The sequence below is a fragment of the Mirounga leonina genome, unplaced genomic scaffold (assembly GCF_011800145.1).
Source record: "Mirounga leonina isolate KUSES-001 unplaced genomic scaffold, KU_Mleo_1.0 Mir_154, whole genome shotgun sequence".
NCBI lineage: Eukaryota > Metazoa > Chordata > Mammalia > Carnivora > Phocidae > Mirounga > Mirounga leonina.
In genome coordinates, this window is record NW_023270389.1 from 39,241,441 (window position 1) to 39,261,788 (window position 20,348).

Below are 20,348 nucleotides of genomic sequence, written 5' to 3' on the forward strand. Positions count from 1 at the left end.
TTTACTGGCTCAGATATTCTTTTCCCAATGTGAGTGATCTTTCTCTCTCTCTTAAATGGTGAACCTGAAGATCTGACTTTCCTACATCCGATGGGTTCAAGGGAAATGCCTGTCTTTTGTATCACTTTCTACTTAAAAAAAAAAAAAAAAAAAGTACCAGTGAAACTCTGTTTTTTTCCTTTAACTTTCCACTAATGGTAATTTTCCACTAAGTCCTGATCCTTAGAGGCTGCTCCTTTTAAGTGTCCTGCATATAATCTTGAGTTAGAGGCAAGCTTTCCAGGGATTTGATCTGTTGGCCAGATTTACTATGTTTTCTGTAATGAAAAGTATTTAGCTGCCTTTTAAAACCACACACTTCCTATGGAAAGAATATAAATGGGGAAATAATTTCCATTCTTTTTTTCTTGTTGCTTCAGAAGGAGGTCACTGGAGTCCGTTGCTCTCTGTCACATCGCTCCTTTCCCTGTAGGGACTGAACATGGGTCGTCCTTGTTAAGAGTGCCCTTCCTCTTTACCTTTCAAAGGTCTTCCTGCTGGAATCCTCCACTCTTGCCTTTAACTTTGGCTAAATGAAGCTTTTCTATCCTTCATCTGTCTTGCTCCTCTTTCTCTTTCCTGACCCCATATCTTCTGTCATGACTGTGTAAACCTCAAAAACTCTTGACTCTACCAGCTACCCTGCCTTCTTGACTGCTTCTTAAAGCCTCACATTTTCTTTCTTTTTTTTTTTTTTAAGATTTTATTTATTTATCAGAGAGAGAGAGCACAAGCAGGGTGAGGGGCAGAGGGAGAAGCAGGCTCCCTGCTGAGCAAGGAGCCTGAAGCGGGACTTGATCCCAGGACCTTGGGATTATGACTTGAGCTGAAGGCAGACGCTTAATCGACTGAGCCACCCAGGTGTCCCAAAGCCTCACATTTTCTGTGATCCCTCTTTCTCTTAAAAGGCAGGGCATCAGAAAGGGGATTTACTCTTTTTAGACTTTATTATTTATTCTGATATAATTCAAATTCAGTATGGAAACAAAACAAATGTAAGTAGAGGGGCGCCTGTTTGGCTCAGTCGGTTAAGCGTCTGCCTTCAGCTCAGGTTTTGATCCCAGGTCCTGAGATCGAGTCTCCGGTGGGGCTCCCTGCTCTTGGGGAGTCTGCTTCTCCCTCTGCTCCTCCCGTCCGCTCGTGCTCCCTCTCTCTCTCAAATAAATAAATAAAATCTTAAAAAAAAATGTAATTAGAACGTTTAAAATGACGGAAATGAGGAACAGGTTCTAGGTCTTTTAAATGTTGTACATAAAGCTTCCGCCCTATGAAGATAGTCTTACTCATTAGGATTACATTCATTTGAATGACAGCAGGGTTCACTTAGGCTGAATGAAAGCTGGTTTGGGTTCTCACTCAGGCATATATTGAAATTTGCCAGATAGTCAAGCCTATTCTGGGCACTAGGGATAGAACAGTAAAGAGGACATAGTCTTTGCCCTCAAAAAGCTTACCTTCTGATCTAAGAATGTCATACTAGCCTTGGGAGTGAGTCATTTTTGGCCATCAGAGGTGTCAAGGAAAGCTTGCAAGGTGACTCATCAGAGTTCATGTCTGACATCCTCCCAGCTTCTGTTAGGTGGAGCCTTTCCTCAGTGAAGAAGAAATGGTAAAGCTGTGTACAACAGCTGTGGGGGGATTTAACTTAAAATTTGGTGTACATAAGCACTTTATTTTCATGTCGTAGAAATGTGAATGTGATTTAAACCTCTAACAAAGATGCTTTGTTACAGGTGAAGGTTGCTCAACAAAGCCCAGTGGATTCAAGTGCCCTATTCCGAGAACCCACCACGAGCTCTCTCTCTGTCCGTAACCTTCCTGAGAGAAGTCCAGCTGACAGCCCCAGGGAGGGCCTGAGGGCCAAGCGAGGCCGGCTCGCCCCCAGCCCAGAAGCCGTCCCCGAGTCCAAGAGCAGCGAGAACTGTAGGGTCCAGTAGAAGTGACCTTGTGTGTCAGGACCCTGGCAGGTGGCAGGATTTGTCCAGAAGGTAGTGTGCCTGCAAAGGCTTTTCATTAGTCAGGAGCACATTATCAGTGGGAAGAAAACATTTCCTTATAAATCTAAATATATGGTACTCTTTAGCTCTCCCATGTAGAAGTATTGAAAAAGTTCGAAAGCACTGATCACCAACTCATCATTGATAGTTTTCTTCCATGGCGTAAATGGCACTGTATAAAGCTTTTTGGTAATGTTGCACTTGTAGGGCAAGCACAATCTCGCAACTTGTGTGTGTATGTGGATTTCACCCTAAGAAATCCAAAATACATCCTCTACTTCCAATGAAAAGCTCCCAGGAAAATGTGAACTTTTGCTTTATGACATTTCCTATGTGTAGAGCTAGGTAGGTATGAAATAATTTTAGATCAAGAATTTCTTTTAGTTGAATAAAATGGAGGAAAATCATGCACACGTATACCCATGTGGATGTGCTCATCCTTATCCTCCAGTGTGTTTTCTAAATGTTTGCCTATATAACCTGTACATACTTGTGTGTGGGGCTGACGGGAGTTGTGTGTGTGTTTCCATTGGGCCTGCTTTGCAGGCTCCTTGAAGATGCAGTGTATCAAGTTTTCTGTCATTGTATTGTTTCTTCCTAAGACCAATTTGTTGCAGTTCTTTTAGTGTGCATTCTCATAAATAGTGATCTTGTATTAAAATAGGGCATTTTTTTCCTAATAAAAAAAATCACTTGTTTTCTGTAAAAATGATTTCTAAATATAAATGCATTCTGAGCATTGGCACTATTTCTTGCTAATGTCAACAGTCTCTTAGAAAAGTAAAAGAGTTTTGGGGGCGCCTGGGTGGCTCAGTTGGTTAAGCGTCTGTCTGCCTTAGGCTCGGGTCATAATTTTAGGGTCCTGGGATCGAGTCCTGCATCAGGCTCCCTACTCAGCAGAGTCTTCTTCTCCCTCTGCCCCTCCCCCTGTTCATGCTCTCTCTCTTTCTCTTGATCAGATAAATAAAATCTTAAAGAGTTTTAACAAATGATACTGGTATATTTAGTGAATATATTTGGTTATATTAAAAAACCTGATTTGGAATGTGGGTCATGAAGATTATATAGGAATTATACAGGAATAATATGTCCAGCCAGTATCTGGCACATTGTGTGCACCCATTAAATTGCATCAGCAAGGATAAAAATATGTGGTATTTTCCAGCTCATTTATTGATGACAGGGTTTGAAAATATGCAGGCATTATGAGCCATATCAAACCAAAAACTTTGGAACAAGTCCTTTTGTCCTTGAATCAGGGTAAAAAACTTTTCCAGGACATGAACTAGTAAAAGATAATTTGTTCTTGGCTTTCAGTTCAGACTGATGTATAAACCTTGACAAATACTATCATTTATATTTTAAAATTGGCCTTTGTAAGGGAGCCTCTTTTGTTGAATACTGCTTCAGTAATATTAAGCTACTTAGCATTCATCTACTGAAAGTGATCTCCTGACTTTCCTCTTTCTTCAGTGTCTTGGGGTTGTGGTCCGGTGCAATACCCTTATCATAAATCATCCCAAGGCTGCCATGTGCTCAAGGGCATGGCCCGGAGTAGACATCACTGGGATCAGGCCATCAGCTTTGTTGGCTGTCTCCAGTTATTGGAAGATTCCACTCAGTAGGACTCGCTGGGTAGTTCCATGGGTCCTTGACAGCATCTTCATCTTTTCCTAGGTGGACAGTGTATCTGCTGCTCCTTGTTACAGGGAATACTTAGCATGCCTTTCATTTTTTTAATTGTTCACAGTCGTTATAAATGGGCAGCCAGCGTATTAAGTATTCTTTTCCTCGAGCTAACAGTACTCCCTATACCATGCGCCAAGCTGCATATAGGATGGAAAGTAAATATACCACAGTCCCAACTCTGAGGTACTTGATAAGCCAGTTAGGTCACAGATAAGATCCCAGCTGACAAATCATATGGAGAAACAGACCAACTCCAGAGATCCAGGAGTCAGATTCTCAATCTGTAAAATGAGGGGCTTGGTGGAGATGATTCTTTCATCTTGAATATTCTGTAGGATCTCGGTTGGCCCTTTGTTTTATTGGGAATTATCAAGACTCCAAAGGGACTGCATCTTTAATAAAAAGGGAATAAAAACCAACATTTAATTGTAGCCCGATTTCCTAAGAATCACCTCTCCACCTGCACACATATTAACCTTTGAGATCTATTTGTGGTTTTTCTCATTTGTCCCCAGTCTATTTATTTTGTTGGAACTATGAACTTTTCACAGGTTTCTTTGAACCTGGAAAGAAGTTAAGACCCACTTCTTCCCAGGGGCCCCCAACTTTAGGAGGGGTGGAGACCTGTTCTACTTCCCAACTGGTTTGAGTCGGGTGGCTGAGCACATCGGCCTTAGGTTCTCCAACTTAGTTCTTCTGAAGTCATTCAGGCTATGTCAGCATGTCACAAAAGTAACTTAAATGGGAAATAAGCTATGATCAATTCTTTTGATAAATCGGTTTAATACACCACAGTCGGAAGTTGTACTCATCAGGAGCGTATATGTTATATTTCTCATTTGTGGTTGACAAAGGGAGTATCATTGTTTCTTCAGGAGGACACTAAGTGCCTGGAATTGGTAGTTGACAACTGGTTGTGGGGCATGGTTGAGCTATGCTCTCCCTCCCATTTCTATCCTATAAGCTGATTTCCTTTGAGAGGAAGGGGCTTTATGCTGGTTCACTGACCAGAGAGAACACTCAGAATTTGGAGTGCTTCCGAAGAGCTAGCCCATTCTACTGGGAAAAGCCTGAGGACCTAAAACCAGCATCCCACCTCCAGGTGGCGCCATGTATCTGATGTCACTATTCACCTGAGCTGGGGACCAACTGCTGAAAACACCGTGTGGAACGTTACATGCATTTTACAGTGTTTTTACATGTTTGCTCAAACCTGAACACCTTTGTGAGGTAGACGTTAGGATCTCCACTTTATAGGTTGAGATTAAGAGACACAGGCAGAACTATGGACTCCTACGTCTGAGGAGATCTTGTTTATAATAACGATGAATTTCACAAAAACCTTGCAAAGTGGGGATTATCCTCATTGGATAAAAGATGAAACAGGCTCAGAGAATTGAAGTATTTCAACCTCAGTTTCATGACTGTAGAGCTCAGTCTCTTGTGTGTATTGTGCCTCTCTAGAGGCAGGCTGTTCCAGAATAATTCTGATAGCACAACTATTCAAGAGATAGAAGTAGCTTTTCCACATTTCCTAAGCAGTGGAGATGCCCTTAAGTCTAGGATGATGGCATCTGACTTTGTTACCTCATACTGCATTTTGTATATAAATATGAGACTAGCAATATATTTCAACTTGTGAAAATTGTAACTACTCGCTTCGTGCATAAGCATTATTTACTCAAAACTAAATCCTTTTAGAGAGTCTGTTTTGGAAAAATCTTGAAAAATCTAGATTTGTAAGGCTTTAAATACAAAAGTTTAGTATAATGTAAACCTTAAAAATGAGAAGCGTCAGGGGCGCCAAGTGACTTAGTCAGCTGAGCATCTGAGACTTGATTTCGGCTCAGGTCATGATCTCAGGGTTGTGGGATCGAGCCCTGGCATAGGGTTCCATGCTCAGTGTGGAGTCTGCTTGTCCCTCTTCCTCTCTGAGCTTGTGTTCTCTCTCTTTCAAATAAATAAATAAATAAAATCTTTATAAAAGGGAGAAGTGTCAGAATGCCTGGGCTCCCCATGTGACCTTGGGCAAATCACTCAACTCACCATGCCTTAGTTTCCTCTGGTAAAATCGGGAATAATAATAATAACTTTTGGAACTGTCATGATTAAATTAGTTAATATTTACATATGATTTTGCAAATAAAATGGTTATTCTGCATACAGATAATTACACATAATTTTTAAAAATATTGCAGCTTAAAATAGATAAATCTGTCTACCCAACACTACACATTAATTTCAGATTAAGTTCTGTCCTACAAGATTCTCACCATTCTCAATTTCACTAATGCTTATTATGCAAATGAGTGTAATCACTATAAGTTTGTACATATCATTCAATTACTGATCTTGCAAATTAATCATCCACTGGTTTTGGTTTTTCTTTGTTTGGCTCATTAAAAATACCCAAAGAAAACAACTACAGCAATTTAAAAAAAAAATGAGTTGTATTGCTGACGTTTATATATGAATTAGTTGTTTGGAACTCAGAATACATTTCCTTACAGGAACAACATTGCAGAATGTGCCTAAATTCAAGCTCAGATAGTCCATTTAGCTCCTAATATGTTAAAATGGTAATTACATTTGTTTCAACTATGCAGAACCTACATTCACAACATTGTTTTTTCTGAAAAATATGTATTTTAAGCATTGGGTGACCAGAAACTCATTTTTCTACCCCTCGGCCATTGTCCAGTGTGACCCACTCTCCTCTTCCCCCCAAATTTGTGGTGATCTAGTGATCCCCAGGGGAGAGTAATGGGCGCATAGATTCCTGTCCACCACATTTCTAACAGCAGCTGCTCCTGGTATGAAAGGAAAAGTGATGGCTTTTATGTTGGTTCTGATGCTGCAGGCAAGATCCATCCTGTGTGATGTTGATGTATTTATGTGAGTAAATGTAAGTGATTTGTTCTATTCATGTTGTAGAAAATCACAAGGAAACACACATATCCCCTGGTTTCATACATTTTTGTTCACTTGTAGATGGGAGTTCCAGCCCACAAAACTCTCATCAGCCTCCATCCCCTTGGTGCAAAGAATGTGGCTGATGAATAAGATGACTGTACTTTGTTATTCCTCTCTCTTCTAGGGCACCTTGAGGATGCTCAGAGGGTAAAGTTTATCTGCATAAAAATACCGTATTTGCCAAATGGAACCCTTGCCGTTTCAAATGTTTTATAGCCTTTGATATTTAATAATCCTGTGAAGTGGGTCCTATTTTACCACTCAAGAAGAGACCTAAAGAGGTTATTAAGTTTGTGGCAAAGCAAAACTGAGGCTCTGGTCTTGATCCCCAGTCCAAGGCGTGTGATATATTACCCTCTGCCCCTAAGTAGAGAGTAAAGGGATTCAGGAGGCCAAGAAGCTAGACGCCAGCTGGCCCGACAAGTTCTTTTTAGAATCCCATTCGGAAACCCAAGGCTGGAAGTTTCCCTCTTTCCTGGCTTAGGACAACGCCACACCTAGGGAGAGTGTGCTTTCTTTAACCTCATTTAACCCTTCGAGGTAGTCAGGGATTTGGCATTGGGGTTTCCAGCAAAAGTTATCCTGTTGTCATAATAGGGGATTTCTCTTCCACTTAACTTTTCCCCCCAGTGGTGCCCTTGCAAGGAGGTAGGAAAATGGCAGCTTTCCAGTTACAGACTTTTTAGCGAAACATGGGTATGTTCCTGAACTTTAAATGTGAACAGATCCTCTTGGTGTTGAAATCGAAGCTGTGTTATCTAACAGAGCATTTGCTGGGCGCATGCCCTCTCCTTCCAGCTAGACCTTGAGCAGCCCACGTGAGGGTGTTATTTGTCCAGCTGCTTGTTGGTTTAATGGCCATATTCTTGGACCTCGGCCAGCAGAGGGTCACCAGGGTGCCCTGTGCTAGCCCACAATGCTCCGTCCCTTCTGTGCTATTTATGAGCAGCCTTTATTGTATGCCCACACAGCAGGCTGGTGGTCACTTTGCTTGGAATCACGGACACGTGGGGAAGGAAAGAAGTACCTCTGCTCTGGTTTGTAAACAGGTGTATTAAGTGTGGAGACTATTTTCCTTCTGAACCAGTCACGACTCAAAGCAGACAGGTGAGTTACATCTCGGTTCTGCCCAGTTAGTTGTTTTCAGAGGTTGAATATTCAATATATGAGACAATCAGTGTCTCCCTCCGTGTGGAAACACCACATGTTCACAGACTTGCAAGTATCCTATTTTAATGGCAGAACTAATAAACGGAGGCTACCCCTCATTCCTAGAATTTAAAACAAGTATTCTTACTGAGAACACTGCAGATTCCACTTACCAAATTGTTCTAAGAGCCAGAAGCCCAAATTAGCAACCCAAATCTTGTTCCAACATGTATAACAAAATTAGATTTTTCCCCCCCTTGAGGTTGTCATAAACTCGTTTAAGAAGAGAATATGTTGGTTTGGAAGAGTCTCACACTGATTTTCCAAATGTGGCATGGGTTGTAGTCAATGAAGAGTTATTTTTTAAACCAACGTCAGCCAAGTTTTTTTTATCCCCAGACAGAAAATTTTTGTTGCTGCGGCAGAGATAGTTGATTGCTAACCCAACTGTTACTTCTACTTCCTTGCCTGGAGAACCCCACTTTTGTTCAGACATTGGGCAGCCTTCGCGGGGGAAATATGGCCCCGCCCCCAGGGGAGGAATGTAATTAACATAAGTCAATCATGGTCCCGCCATTGTCTTTCGCCAGTGACTGTTAAACTAACCACTCAGCAGTAACCAATTCTGAGGCTGGAAATAAAGCATTTCAAAACAAGATGACAGATCAGAAAGATGGGTCCTTCATAACTTCGTTAAGCCTCTGAACAAACCTTGGACTTCTTGTCATGTCAGAAAAAAAAAACCATTATTCTTTAAAGTAACTCCGGTAGGAAATTCTTTTACTTCACCCACAATCAAGCGGATAGAATTGCAATGCCTGTTTTCTGATTTTTTTGGTTAGTCAACATCTACACCCTTTACACTTTCTTTAGAGTTTAGCCTGCTGTTTATTACCTGAGCAGGAGATCCCTTTGAAACCCAGCCCCTTAGTGGTCTTCCTTTCACCAGGCCTGTCATGAAAAGCAATTCTGCTAAATTGGTCCAGGGCACCTGTTTGAAACCTAAGTTACATACGGAACGACGTGAAGCAACCACATAACTTCCTAATGCCTCTTGTTGCAAATCTTTAGCCATTCATTATTCTACTTCATGGTGATTTTCTAAACATCAGGTGATCTATAATAGTTATACGTCCAAAATCAAAGGAATTGTGGAGCATGCGTAACTTGTATTATAACAACATGATTTCATTATCCGGATTTTCTTTATCGCTTTGAAGATGAAGAAATTGAGGTCCCAAAGAAGAAACAGTTTTCTCTGCATCCCACACTATGTCCTAAAACCTAGATTCTAGCTACTCAGATGGTGCTTTTCAAAAATTGAGCATGTGGCCAGTCAATGTGAATAGCTATTTACACATTTTCTTTTTTCTAAAAGTGCTCATTCATGGCACTGAAAGGAATAGCAAGTTTGGATCACATTAAGAAAATTAGATCTTGCATTCTATGCAGATGGAATATTCCCTCCATTTTGCTGTGGCCTTAAAGACCAGGGGATGATACTAGAGAACCCAGTAGGGAAACTATGATTAGATTGCCAGCTGCATAGAGATGTATGTGTGTGCATATTAATGGAATAGCCGTGGGGACAGACACATGGGACATGAACACCCAGTGTTTCTGGTGGCAGGACCATGGACCTTAACTCTTCTCTTGTCAGGCTTTTCCAACAAGCCAAAGCTCACTGAAAACTCTGCCTCTTTATGGGGCGCCTGGGTGGCTCAGTCGGTTAAGCATCTGCCTTCAGCTCAGGTCATGGTCTCAGGGTCATCGAGCCCTGTGGAGCCCCACATCAGGCTTCTTGCTCGGTGGGGAGCCTGCTTATCCCTCTCCTTCTGCCTGCCGCTCCCCCACTTGTGCTTTCTCCCTCTCTCTGTCAAAGAAATAAATAAAATATTTTAAAAAAACTCTGCCTCTTTATGTACTCTAGGGCTTCTCTTTTAGTAGTTCCTCAAACATGGCTGTGTCTGCCTTTGAAACAATTGGTTTTTACATGAAAAGAAAAAATTTTCAGATACAACGTGTCAGTATTTTAAGATCTCCTCCTTTCTTCTCCCAGACTCCTACTTGAATTCAATTCCATTTTTGAAAACCAGAACCAAAGCAGAAGATCAACCTTTCCAACTTATTTCCAGGTACTTCCTTTAAATGACAGTGGATGGGAGCCCTGCCATATTATTTTAGAGACAATTAACCACTTGACAGAGAGACTGAGTTTTGGAGAGAAGTTTAATCATAAGGTTAGTTAGAGGGTCACACCAACTGAAGATCAAGTCAAAATATGGAGGAATCTCTGCAGTGGCCATTGGAAATGCAAAATATCTTTTAGTCAATATAATAATGACAGAGAATTAGGAAAACAGAAAGAAATATTGTTTATAAACCCATCCTAACTCAGAAATTATTATTTTTATCTGTAATAGAGATACTGAGAAAACATTTTTTTTTTCTTATGTAACTTCATGACATCAGCAAAGGAGAGTCATCAACCACGTAGTCATCCTATTTAGATAGTTATTTACCAGAGTTTCCTCTGGACTTTGTTTATTTTTTTTAGAATAAAATAATAAGATAAACATTTTTAAAAGGCTTCTGTTTTCTGGTATCACATACGAAGTTCCCACTCTCACTGGTTTCTAGTCTCCAAAACAACTTCTTAAATTGTTGAGGCAAATGAGCCCCGGGGCTTTTTAAGATTGGTGTGGCCTCAATGCCATCATCATCTCACGGTAACTGATGTTGTGGATGGTGATGGGTCAGGAAACGCTGAGGGAGGGGCAGTGAGGGGAGGAGGAACAGCCTGTACATGGGAAGAAGCATGGGGAGGAGTAAGGATCGCAAGGTTGGGGTCACGCCCCACAGAGAGGCAAGCCTTCGCTCCTTGCAGTTTTAGCTGGAGCCCGGAGCCTGGGAAATCCGATGTGTGGAGAACCGCTAACCCCAGGCCTGGGGAGACCTGGCCGCCGCCGCGCAGCTATCTCGGGGAAGCTATCCCTTGCCTTATTCAGGACTGCAGAGTCCTGGAGGCCCCGGGTGCTCCCTCACCAAGCTCATTTATCGTCCAGGCGTAGTCAAAAAGCCTCAACTTATTTCAAGAAGCCAGTAGAGAACTAAAAGTGGATTCCAACTCCAACCCTGACTTAATGAACAGTTGTAGCTTCTGCCACCACATTTTGGAGTAGCGATGCCTCCAGGATTGACCCGGGCTAGTTTGCCTCGCCCCTCACCCCCCGCCCTACTTAATCTTTTAAAAGAAGTTCCTCTGTTACCCTCTTCAGTCCGTCTTTATCCTGTTCAATCTCCCCTAGGCTAGGAGACAATTAGCAGGAAAGTCGCAAGATGTAGATAATTCCCAAATGACAGAGACAGCTAATCTTTGTCACCTTAAAACAAAATGTATTATTTCCCTCTCTTACCTTCAATGGTTTGCCCCCTCGTGTTCCTTCTTCCCTCCATTGCATCGCTCCTCCGCTGTTTTTCTGGGCAGAATTCCTCGCAATCACCTTGGATTCCACCCTTTTGCCCTCCCTTCCTTCTTCACTGGATACCTTGTTTATATGTTTAAAGAGATATTTTGTGTAAAAGCTTGTGTCAGTGACGGCTGTCCCCTATATTCATTCTTCTTCATGCCTTTCTTCTTTTTTATTAGAGAGCTCCAGTTTTTGGCTGGGCGCATTACTGCCATTATTAAAAATATTTTTACATTTCAGTCTCCAAAACGCAACAGGTATCACTGCTTAAATCACTCATTTTCTGTTCCTTGTACATTGCTTTACATTTGTTACTGCTTATCTTTTTCATGTCCACTCTCTCCAAAGAGAACTTACCAGAAAATTCTTTGTAAACTTGATAAACCTCGCAGTGTCCTGCATGGTTGATCAACTTACAGCTGAATGATTAATTTGAAAAAACAAAACAAAATAAAAAACCCCCAAACACCAAATCTACAATTGCTCAGAGTCAGAATACAGATTTTTATTTTTCCCATCAGAGAATCAAGAATGTAATTGTGATCTTTTGGATTTTTATTAAAAGAAGAAGTCTCCAGAGTTAAATGAATTTTTTTATTTTTTATTTTTTTAAAGATTTTATTTATTTATTTATTTGACAGAGAGAGACACAGTGAGAGAGGGAACACAAGCAGGGGGAGTGGGAGTGGGAGAAGCAGGCTTCCCACTGAGCAGGGAGCTCTATGCAGGACTCAATCCCAGGACCCTGGGATCATGACCTGAGTTGAAGGCAGACGCTTAATGACTGAGCCACCCAGGCACCCCATGAATTTTATATTTAAGGCTGCCGTAGCCACGATTACCTCTCAAAACATTTTGTTTCACTATATTTCAGACCAAACATTCACTCCAACCAAATTAGATGATTAGTGGTATCCTAATTCATCCATTACTATTCCTGCATCCAAATTACTTTTCATCATTCTTTGGAGTCCTTCCTGATCCCTAGTTCTACCAAATCCTCCAAGCCAGGGAAAGCGCCCTCTTTTTTGTGGCCATGAACCTGGGTATCACCTCCTTCGGGGATTGACTGAGTGGCCTCAATCACAACAGTGTAACCTATGCTCTACTTTTATGTATAATCTTATTTCCTCATCAGAATTCTATGACTCCTTGGGGACAGTAGAGTAAGTAGAGTATCCTGTACCATTTTATATTCCCAGTTCAAACACAGGGTCCAGCCTATAAATACTTATTGATGATGATTGCCTAGATGACCATTGCCTTCTCTCTTTTTTAAATCAGGACACAGAAGGATGAGAAATTGACAGAGATGTACCGAGTTCTCAGCCTTAGCCTGGTGGCATTAAAAATCATCTTCTTTGTTTTGTTTTTGATAAAGTTAGACCAAAGTCTTCTCAATAAGCAATCAGATCTTCGCCAATAGCTGTTTCAACTGATGACTGGGTGAACATCTTATGCCAAATTCCCATGTGATTAATCTTTGTCGCAGAATCCACAGAGCTATTTCCATTATCCAAGAGAATGGTACATAGATGGGTGCTTTGCTCCCACTAGTTTGCTAACTATTTATTTCCAGTACGGCTGATCTTTCTTTGAGAGAAATCAAAGCATATGGCTCAAGGATCTAATCACAGAAAGGTTAAGAAATTGAAGCCCAGGAGATTTGTATGAACTTCTTTTCTCTTTTAATAAGATTACCTTATATGACTCTGCAAAGTACAGTAGAACTGAATGTATCCATTCCTCATAAATTTGAAATTTGTGAAAATGTCTTATATCCTTTAGATTGCCATCTGCTTGCATCATCAAAGAACAGGTTTCCCGAATGAACTTTAAAAGCTATATAAGCTCTCAGGAGGATAGTTAATCTATTTAAATGTTAAAGTTTATTTCTTAACATTCTTTTTTTTTCCTTACAAAAAATGTCCTCCCTTTCATCAATGGTACTTTTTAGAAGTATCATTTATAGAGCGATTTTCTCTCTGCTCCAAACCCACCTTCTAGATTCACTTTGTGATGCTGCAGCTGGTACTCTGGGGACCGTATTTCTGCTTTGCCATATGGCTCCCTGACAGGCCTTCCCAGGAATGGGTGTAGGGGGTGCTGGAGAGTTAGAGGAGGAGGGGAACTTGCTTCCTCTCAGCACCACCCTTAGCCTTCCTTCTTGAGTTCGACAGCGCTGGTTTACTTTGGTAGCAGCATCTGGATTCACTTTACAATTTCCCAACACTCCTCAGCCTCATTGTGCTCCCTCACAACCAGCACCAGCGAGGCCCTTCTTTCCCCTTTTAATAAGTTTCACCTCTTCCCTTTTTTCCTTAGGCCTAAGGAATGGTAACTGTTTATTGCAGTTGCCACCTCTGTGAATCCTTTGTGTCCTTTTTTTTTCCTCCTTCAGTTCTGCAACACCTAGTTAACAATTCTTTACTAAATTCCCTCAGTCCAAAGATCTGCTGTGATTTCTGTCTCCTGATTGGGCCCTGGCTGACACAGATCATGTAGGTTGTCTTAGGTGTTTGGAGGTAAGACAAATATTTTAAGTAAATTCTTTCCTCCATATTTTTTCATCTTTTAAAATTTCCACCAAAGGGGTCTGAATTAGTGACATGTTCTGGAGCCAGATTTTCCCCTCTAGAATAATTATCAATCTTGATGCTAACACTTTAAGGCTTAAAAACTTTTTTACAAATCCCTATTTTCAACAAGTGTGAGTTGATATTGTTCTATGTTGTCCTGTCCTCCTACACGCCAGAAAGAGGGGTGACTTGGGACTGGAGTATCCAAGTCACCCCAATCTTGTGACACATTCCAAATCACAGGAGGGAGCAACACAGGACACTATATCAATCATGAGCCCCAGGAAGCTGATGATCCTGGACCTTTCTTGCTCCTACTAGGGGGAGGAGAAGCCCCAGTGGGAACAACAGAATTGATTTAAATATTCTTTTCAACATTGCTCAGCATGAGTGCTAATGGTTTTTAGGGACAGGTGCTTTGGCTTGAAGTTGGCTATTCTGAGGTCAGAGGAAAATTTCTCCCTTGAGAACTGTGCTCAGAGGTGGTGCTTGTTGCCATCACTCATTGAATATTTACTTCTGATTTTCTATCAAATTTTTTTGGTCATTATGGAACAGAGCAGAAGTTTTTAATTTTACTACAGTCTAATTTAACAATTTTTTATTTCATGGATCATGCTTTTGGTGTTGTATCAAAAACTTATCTCCAGCCTAAAAAAGCTGATGTGAGTGGTGCTTGGCTGGCTTGGTGGGAAGAGCATGCAACTCTTGATCTTGGGGTTGTGAGTTCAAACCCCACCTTGGGAGTAGAGATTACTTAAAAATAAAATCTTACCAAAAAAAAAAAACCCAAAAACTCATCACCAAACCTAAAGACATGTAGATTTTTCCCCTATGCTTTCTTCTAGAAGTTTTATAGTATTATGTTTTATCCTTATGTCTATGATCTATTTTGAATTAATTTTTGAGAAAGGTTTGGGGTTTTTTTTTGCATATGAACATGCAATTATTCTAGCACCATTTGTTGCAAAGACTATCCTTTCTCTATTGAGTTACCTTTGCTCCTTTTTCAAATATTTGCTGACTGTATTTGTGTGGATCTATTTCTGAGTTCTTTATTCTGATCCAGGTCACTCATTTTTCAGATACTGTTTATTAAGCACCTTCTAGAGAGGGCATTCTCTTTAGGCACAAAGAGGAAGACAAAGTCACTGCTCTTGGGTAGCTCTCAGTTCACAGTAGAGCTTGGTAAATGACACAATGGAAGTACACACAGAGTACTAAGAGATCCTGGCATACAAATACATAAAGCATCCAAGCATCTCTTCCACCTCTATTACAACTGTTTCCACCCAGGTCTAAGACACTGTCATATTTTACCTGGATTTGTAAAGTCCCCTCCTAACTAGGTTGTCTGATTCTGTGCTTGCCTTTCTTTTATTATTTATTTATTTATTTGAGAGAGAGAGAAAGCACATAGGGGGGTGGGGGCAGAGGGAGAGGGAGAGAGAGAAACTCAAGCAGACTCTGTGCTGAGCGTGGATCCTGACGTAGGTCTCGATCTCACAACCCTGAGATCACTACCTGAGCCGAAACCAAGATTCAGGTGCTTAACAAGCTGAGCCATCCAGGCACCCCTTGCCTTCCCTTTAAAAGAAAGTTGGAATTCTGTCATTCCTCTGCTCAAAATCTCCAGTGGACTCTCTTCTACCTTAGAGTAAAAGTCAAAATCCTCACATCACCTTCATGAGCTGGATGCCAAGTGCTCTTGACCTCATCTCCTATTCTCACCTCATCATTCTGTTCTGTTCTCTCTGGCCTCCTCACTGTTCTACAGAGGTGCCAGGCACTCTGGTTTCAGGGCTTTGCATCTGCTTTGCTCCCTGCTCGGAATAATCTTGCCAGATAGTTGCACTTCCTCCTCTTCCCAATTCCTTCAGAACTTGATACAATCTATACCATCAGGGCTCATTACCTGCTTGTATTTTACTTCTTGTTCTTTGTCATCCTCATCTTCTTCATCTTCTCCTTCTTCCTCCTCCTCCTACTTCTTTTTAAACTGTCTCTCCCAAGTAAATTCCATGAGATTATGGAATGTTGTTTCTCCTCTTCTTTCCTCCTTCTCTTCTTTCCCCACCTATAGTGCCCAGAATAATGCTTGGAGTATGGTATGAACTTGTCAAATATTTACGGAATGAAGGAATGAAACCATGGAAAAAAATGGGGACACTTTGGGGGTAATCCTGGTAAACCATTAGCTTCTCAAGGAAAGAGGAACTTATGAAGCCATCATTGATTCCCAGGGCCTGGGCATGAAATACATGTTTAATAAACAGATTAAAAACCAATATACTCGAATAGCTACTTTGTAGTTGAGAACACAGAGGCACAAAACTTGAAATAATTTCTTAAGATGAAGCATCCCAGGAGAGGCACACGTGACCTTTGAGACTGTAGGGATGTGAATATTTTCATTTTACCATTGTAAAACTGTAATCTTTAAAGCAAGATGGACTGATTGGGTCAAGGGGATTAATTAGAAGTCAGGAGGAGGTTTCCTGGGTTAGAATATTTCTTAGTAGGATTTTGAAGGAAGGGACCCTCAATTAAAAGGCACAGAAAAGAGTTCTTCTCCCTCCCAAATCCCATATCTTGGCTGAGCTGTCTGCTAATGCAGGAGCATGCACTTGAGGGTCCTGACAGCAGCCTTGACAAGTGGCTGTGGTGACCTTTGCTTGCTAGCCGGCCCAGGCCATGTAGGGTAGGGGTAGGGGCTGAAAGGACTTACCATCCCAGCAAGGCCCTCTTTCATTTACATCAGAAGGAAAATGCTGGAGGATTAGGAACATCTGAGGTACCTAAGTTGAGGAAGCAATTTTCTCTGACAGGGGCTCTTTTCAGGGAGCACAAGAGATTACCTCGACAAATCTATCCTTCTCAGACTCCTTCTCGAGGGTGTCTCTTGGACTCCAGCCAGAGATCCCTATCCCAGCACAGCTCTTCCTGAACAAAGTGGAAAGGGATGAGATGTAGCTGACTCTGCACTCCTTGCTCTCTAGTACAGGGGTGTGTCCTGGGGGTGGGGACTGTCTGCATCCATACCTCACCCTAGGTTCAAGAGCAAGTTGCTGTTGAACTGCTATAATAATGTCGCCCAGGCCCTTGATGCTTGTGCAGTTAAATGGGTGTGGTCATGTCCAATCTCTCCATCAGATGGCATTTATAGCTTTTCCTTGTTTGTATTAACTGTTTTGCTGATAACTTCTACCATGAGAGAATAAATAATACTGACTTGTTTTTCAAGATTTATATAACTGATTCCATATGCTTTGACAGTTCTATCACATTTTTAGACAGTTATATAAGATTTTTTTTTTTTTTCTCATGGGATGTCAGGATAGTAACTTGGAAAGTTGAGGGCTGTCTTGTGAGGAATGTAAAAGGTTAGGAAGTCAAACAACCAACTTCAAGTCTTCTTACCAAAACTGGTCTAGGAAGAAATGAGAGAGATTCTTTATTGCGATGCCCTACATAGAAAAAAGGTTGCTTATTTTATCCATTTATTTTTGGTGTGCAACTGCTGTTAAAACATTTTTTGATTTGTTTGTTTATTGTCTATCAGTAAACCACCAATATGTTTTAAATATGTTCCGAGTGTTCTCTTTAAATTTTCCATGCTTATCACTATTCAGTGTACTTGATTGAAAATTTGATTTTGGAATTTCAGGAATTTGATGAACTGGATTCAGCATTCAATAAAGTACAACTAAGAAAGAATAGAATGTTTTTAAAATTAATGTTTTGCTTTGTAATTTTATACTTTTATATGTGTTACAAGAGAAAAAACTCTTCTCCTTAGGAGAAGCAACATGACACCAAATCTCCTCATCCAGTATTTGTACTCTTACGACCTCTTCAATAAGTCAACTGCTCTTTAAAAGTTCCATGACTTTCAGTGGTATGTGATTGTTTATTCTGATCTCTATTTTCTTTCTTTTCTTTTTTATTTCCTTCCTCTACAAATCTGAGCTAAGTTTCTTCTTTTCCTAGTTCCTTGTGGTATCATGTTGTTTATTTGAACTTTTTTCTTAATACATGCATTTATAACAAATTTCACTTGAACACCTGTTTTTGCTGCAAAACCCATAGGTTTTAGAATATTGTATTTTCTTTCTTTCTTGTTTTGAGACATATTTTGATCTGCCATTTGATTTCTTATTGGCTCATTGCTTGTGCAGTATTGTATTGTTTAATATTTACATATTAAGTATTTAAAATATACATTGTAGATTTTCCAGCTTTGTTTTACAGTTGATCTTTAGTTTTGCACCCTTGTGATCAGAAAATATACTTGGTATGGCTTCAGTCTTCTTAAATTTGTAGTATTTGTTATGTCTCTTTTTATGTGATTTAACCAGGGGATTCTTCTGAGTATACTTGAAAAAATGTGTACTCTATTTTTCTTGGATGGAATGTGTTATACATATCTTTTAGAACCGTGTATCCTGAAGTATGCTTCAGGTAAAAACTGTTCTTGTTGGAAAAAAGTAACTTTAACTGAGGGTACTCTTTTAACACAAAGCATATCAGAGGGGAAGTGGGGGAAGGGGGGTGAAATAGGTGAAAGTGATTAAGAGTACACTTATCATGATGAGCACTAAATAATATATAGAATTGTAGAATCACTATATATTGTATACCTGAAACTAACATAACACTGTAGGTTAACTATGCTGGAATTAAAATGAAAAACTTAAAAAGAGTGCAAGAAAGAACAATGAAAAACAAGAGTTTTGGAAGTGGAAAGAAGAGACTTAATTTTCACTCAGCTGGGTGTGACTGGCAACATCGGATTTGTCTTTGCATATGGATACATTTTCTTGTACTCACAATGAGAAAAAAATAAGGCTGGAACTCTTTTTATTCCCTCTGAGCTTTATTCTCTTTCTTTCCCTCCTCCATTTGGCTGAAGGAGTAAAGATGAATGCAAATGGTTATTAAATAATCACTTGTTACAAATAACTGATTAGGATTTGGACTATGTCAACAGTTGGTGCTTGCCAGTCTCTTGGCAAAGCTCTGATCATGTTAGGTTTTGGGTAATCAATTTATTCTAACACAAACCATACTGGATGATTGAGATTTTATGCCTTTTTGTTTCCTTTTGTTTAAAGGAAATAGCCTTCTGAACCAAATGCTTATTATTCTGAAATGCAGCCAGATTCTGGCCACCACAGGAGTCCAGTGTTAAGATGGAGCTCCTAGTACTTTAGATATTTTCTTGGCTTACGTCTAAGAAACACTTAGGAACTTGGACAGAAAAATTATGTTTCTGATTTCGTATCTTATCTGCTGATTATTCGAGTTTCATTAGGCAAGTGACAATAACCTTTTAATCTATGTAACCTTTTCTGTAATAAAACCTTCTTCTTCTTGCTTTGTTTTGCCTAAATTTTAGTGAAACAAAGAGTACCCAAAATTTTAGTATTCAAATCCTGTAATAAACAGCCACCACAGGGTGGGTGGAGGCCCACAGAAGGATGCAGAGAGGGGTTTCTGGGAAGACATCATGCAAATTTACTAGCAGTCGTGCAGAGGATTGAAAGGCAATTAAGCTGAGAGGTGGAACATAGATGCTGGTTGGAATGGAGCTATAACAAAACCATATTCTAGGGGCTATCTAAGGATAATGTCAACAAGCCAAATATTTTGAGATAGAAGAGACAGGCACTTCAGCACCTGTGGATGAGATGGAGAGGCAGCTAAGATTTGAGCACAGGTGGCAAATTCAGATGCCTTGTGAGGAGTAGGCAGGTGGCCTACATGCAGGAATGCTATTATTAACATTTAACAGCTGATACGGTACAACCCTTACCCATCGGGACAGACACTGGCCATGGAGGTGGAGCAGGTCCAATAGCAGGGTTCCTTGTGACACCTGGCATTTCTCCTTTATTTCTTGGATCCTGGAGAGAATCTGAAGGACCTTTGGAGGGGAGATGGGTCTGGGACAGCTAGAGAGGCAGGGAAACATTTGGAAGGCACAGAATAGTACTGAGTTTTTTTTAACATATAATGTATTATTTGTTTCAGAGGTACAGGTCTGTGATTCAACAGTCTTACACAATTCACAGCGCTCACCATAGCACATCAAACCATGAGAGACTATGGACTCTGAGAAACAAACTGAGGTTTCTAGAGGGGAGGGAGGTGGGGGGATGGGTTAGCCTGGTGATGGGTATTAAGGAGGGCACTTACTCCATGGAGTGCTGGGTGTTATACACAAACAATGAATCATGGATCACTACATCAAAAACTAATGATGTAATGTATGGTGATTAACATAACATAATAAAAAAACTATGTATATATATATATATATATAGGTTTCTGCAAATACTTTAATATGTAATCATCTGTATCTATATTAAGTTACATGAGTTTATACATATCTACCTCTAATATATTGCCACATAAATATTAAAAAAAAAAAGAATAGTACTGAGTTACCA

General features: G+C 40.3%; 1 protein-coding gene across 1 annotated transcript in view; it reads left to right on the top strand.

The window, feature by feature from the left end:
- Positions 1-2,892, top strand: part of CENPF (centromere protein F) — a 57,226-nt gene extending 54,334 nt beyond the window's left edge. The window contains exon 20 of the mRNA XM_035010550.1: positions 1,773-2,892. Coding sequence (XP_034866441.1) covers positions 1,773-1,976 — 204 coding nt within the window. The 3' untranslated portion in view covers positions 1,977-2,892. The remainder of the gene's footprint in view (positions 1-1,772) is intronic.
- The last annotated feature ends 17,456 nt before the right edge of the window (positions 2,893-20,348 follow it).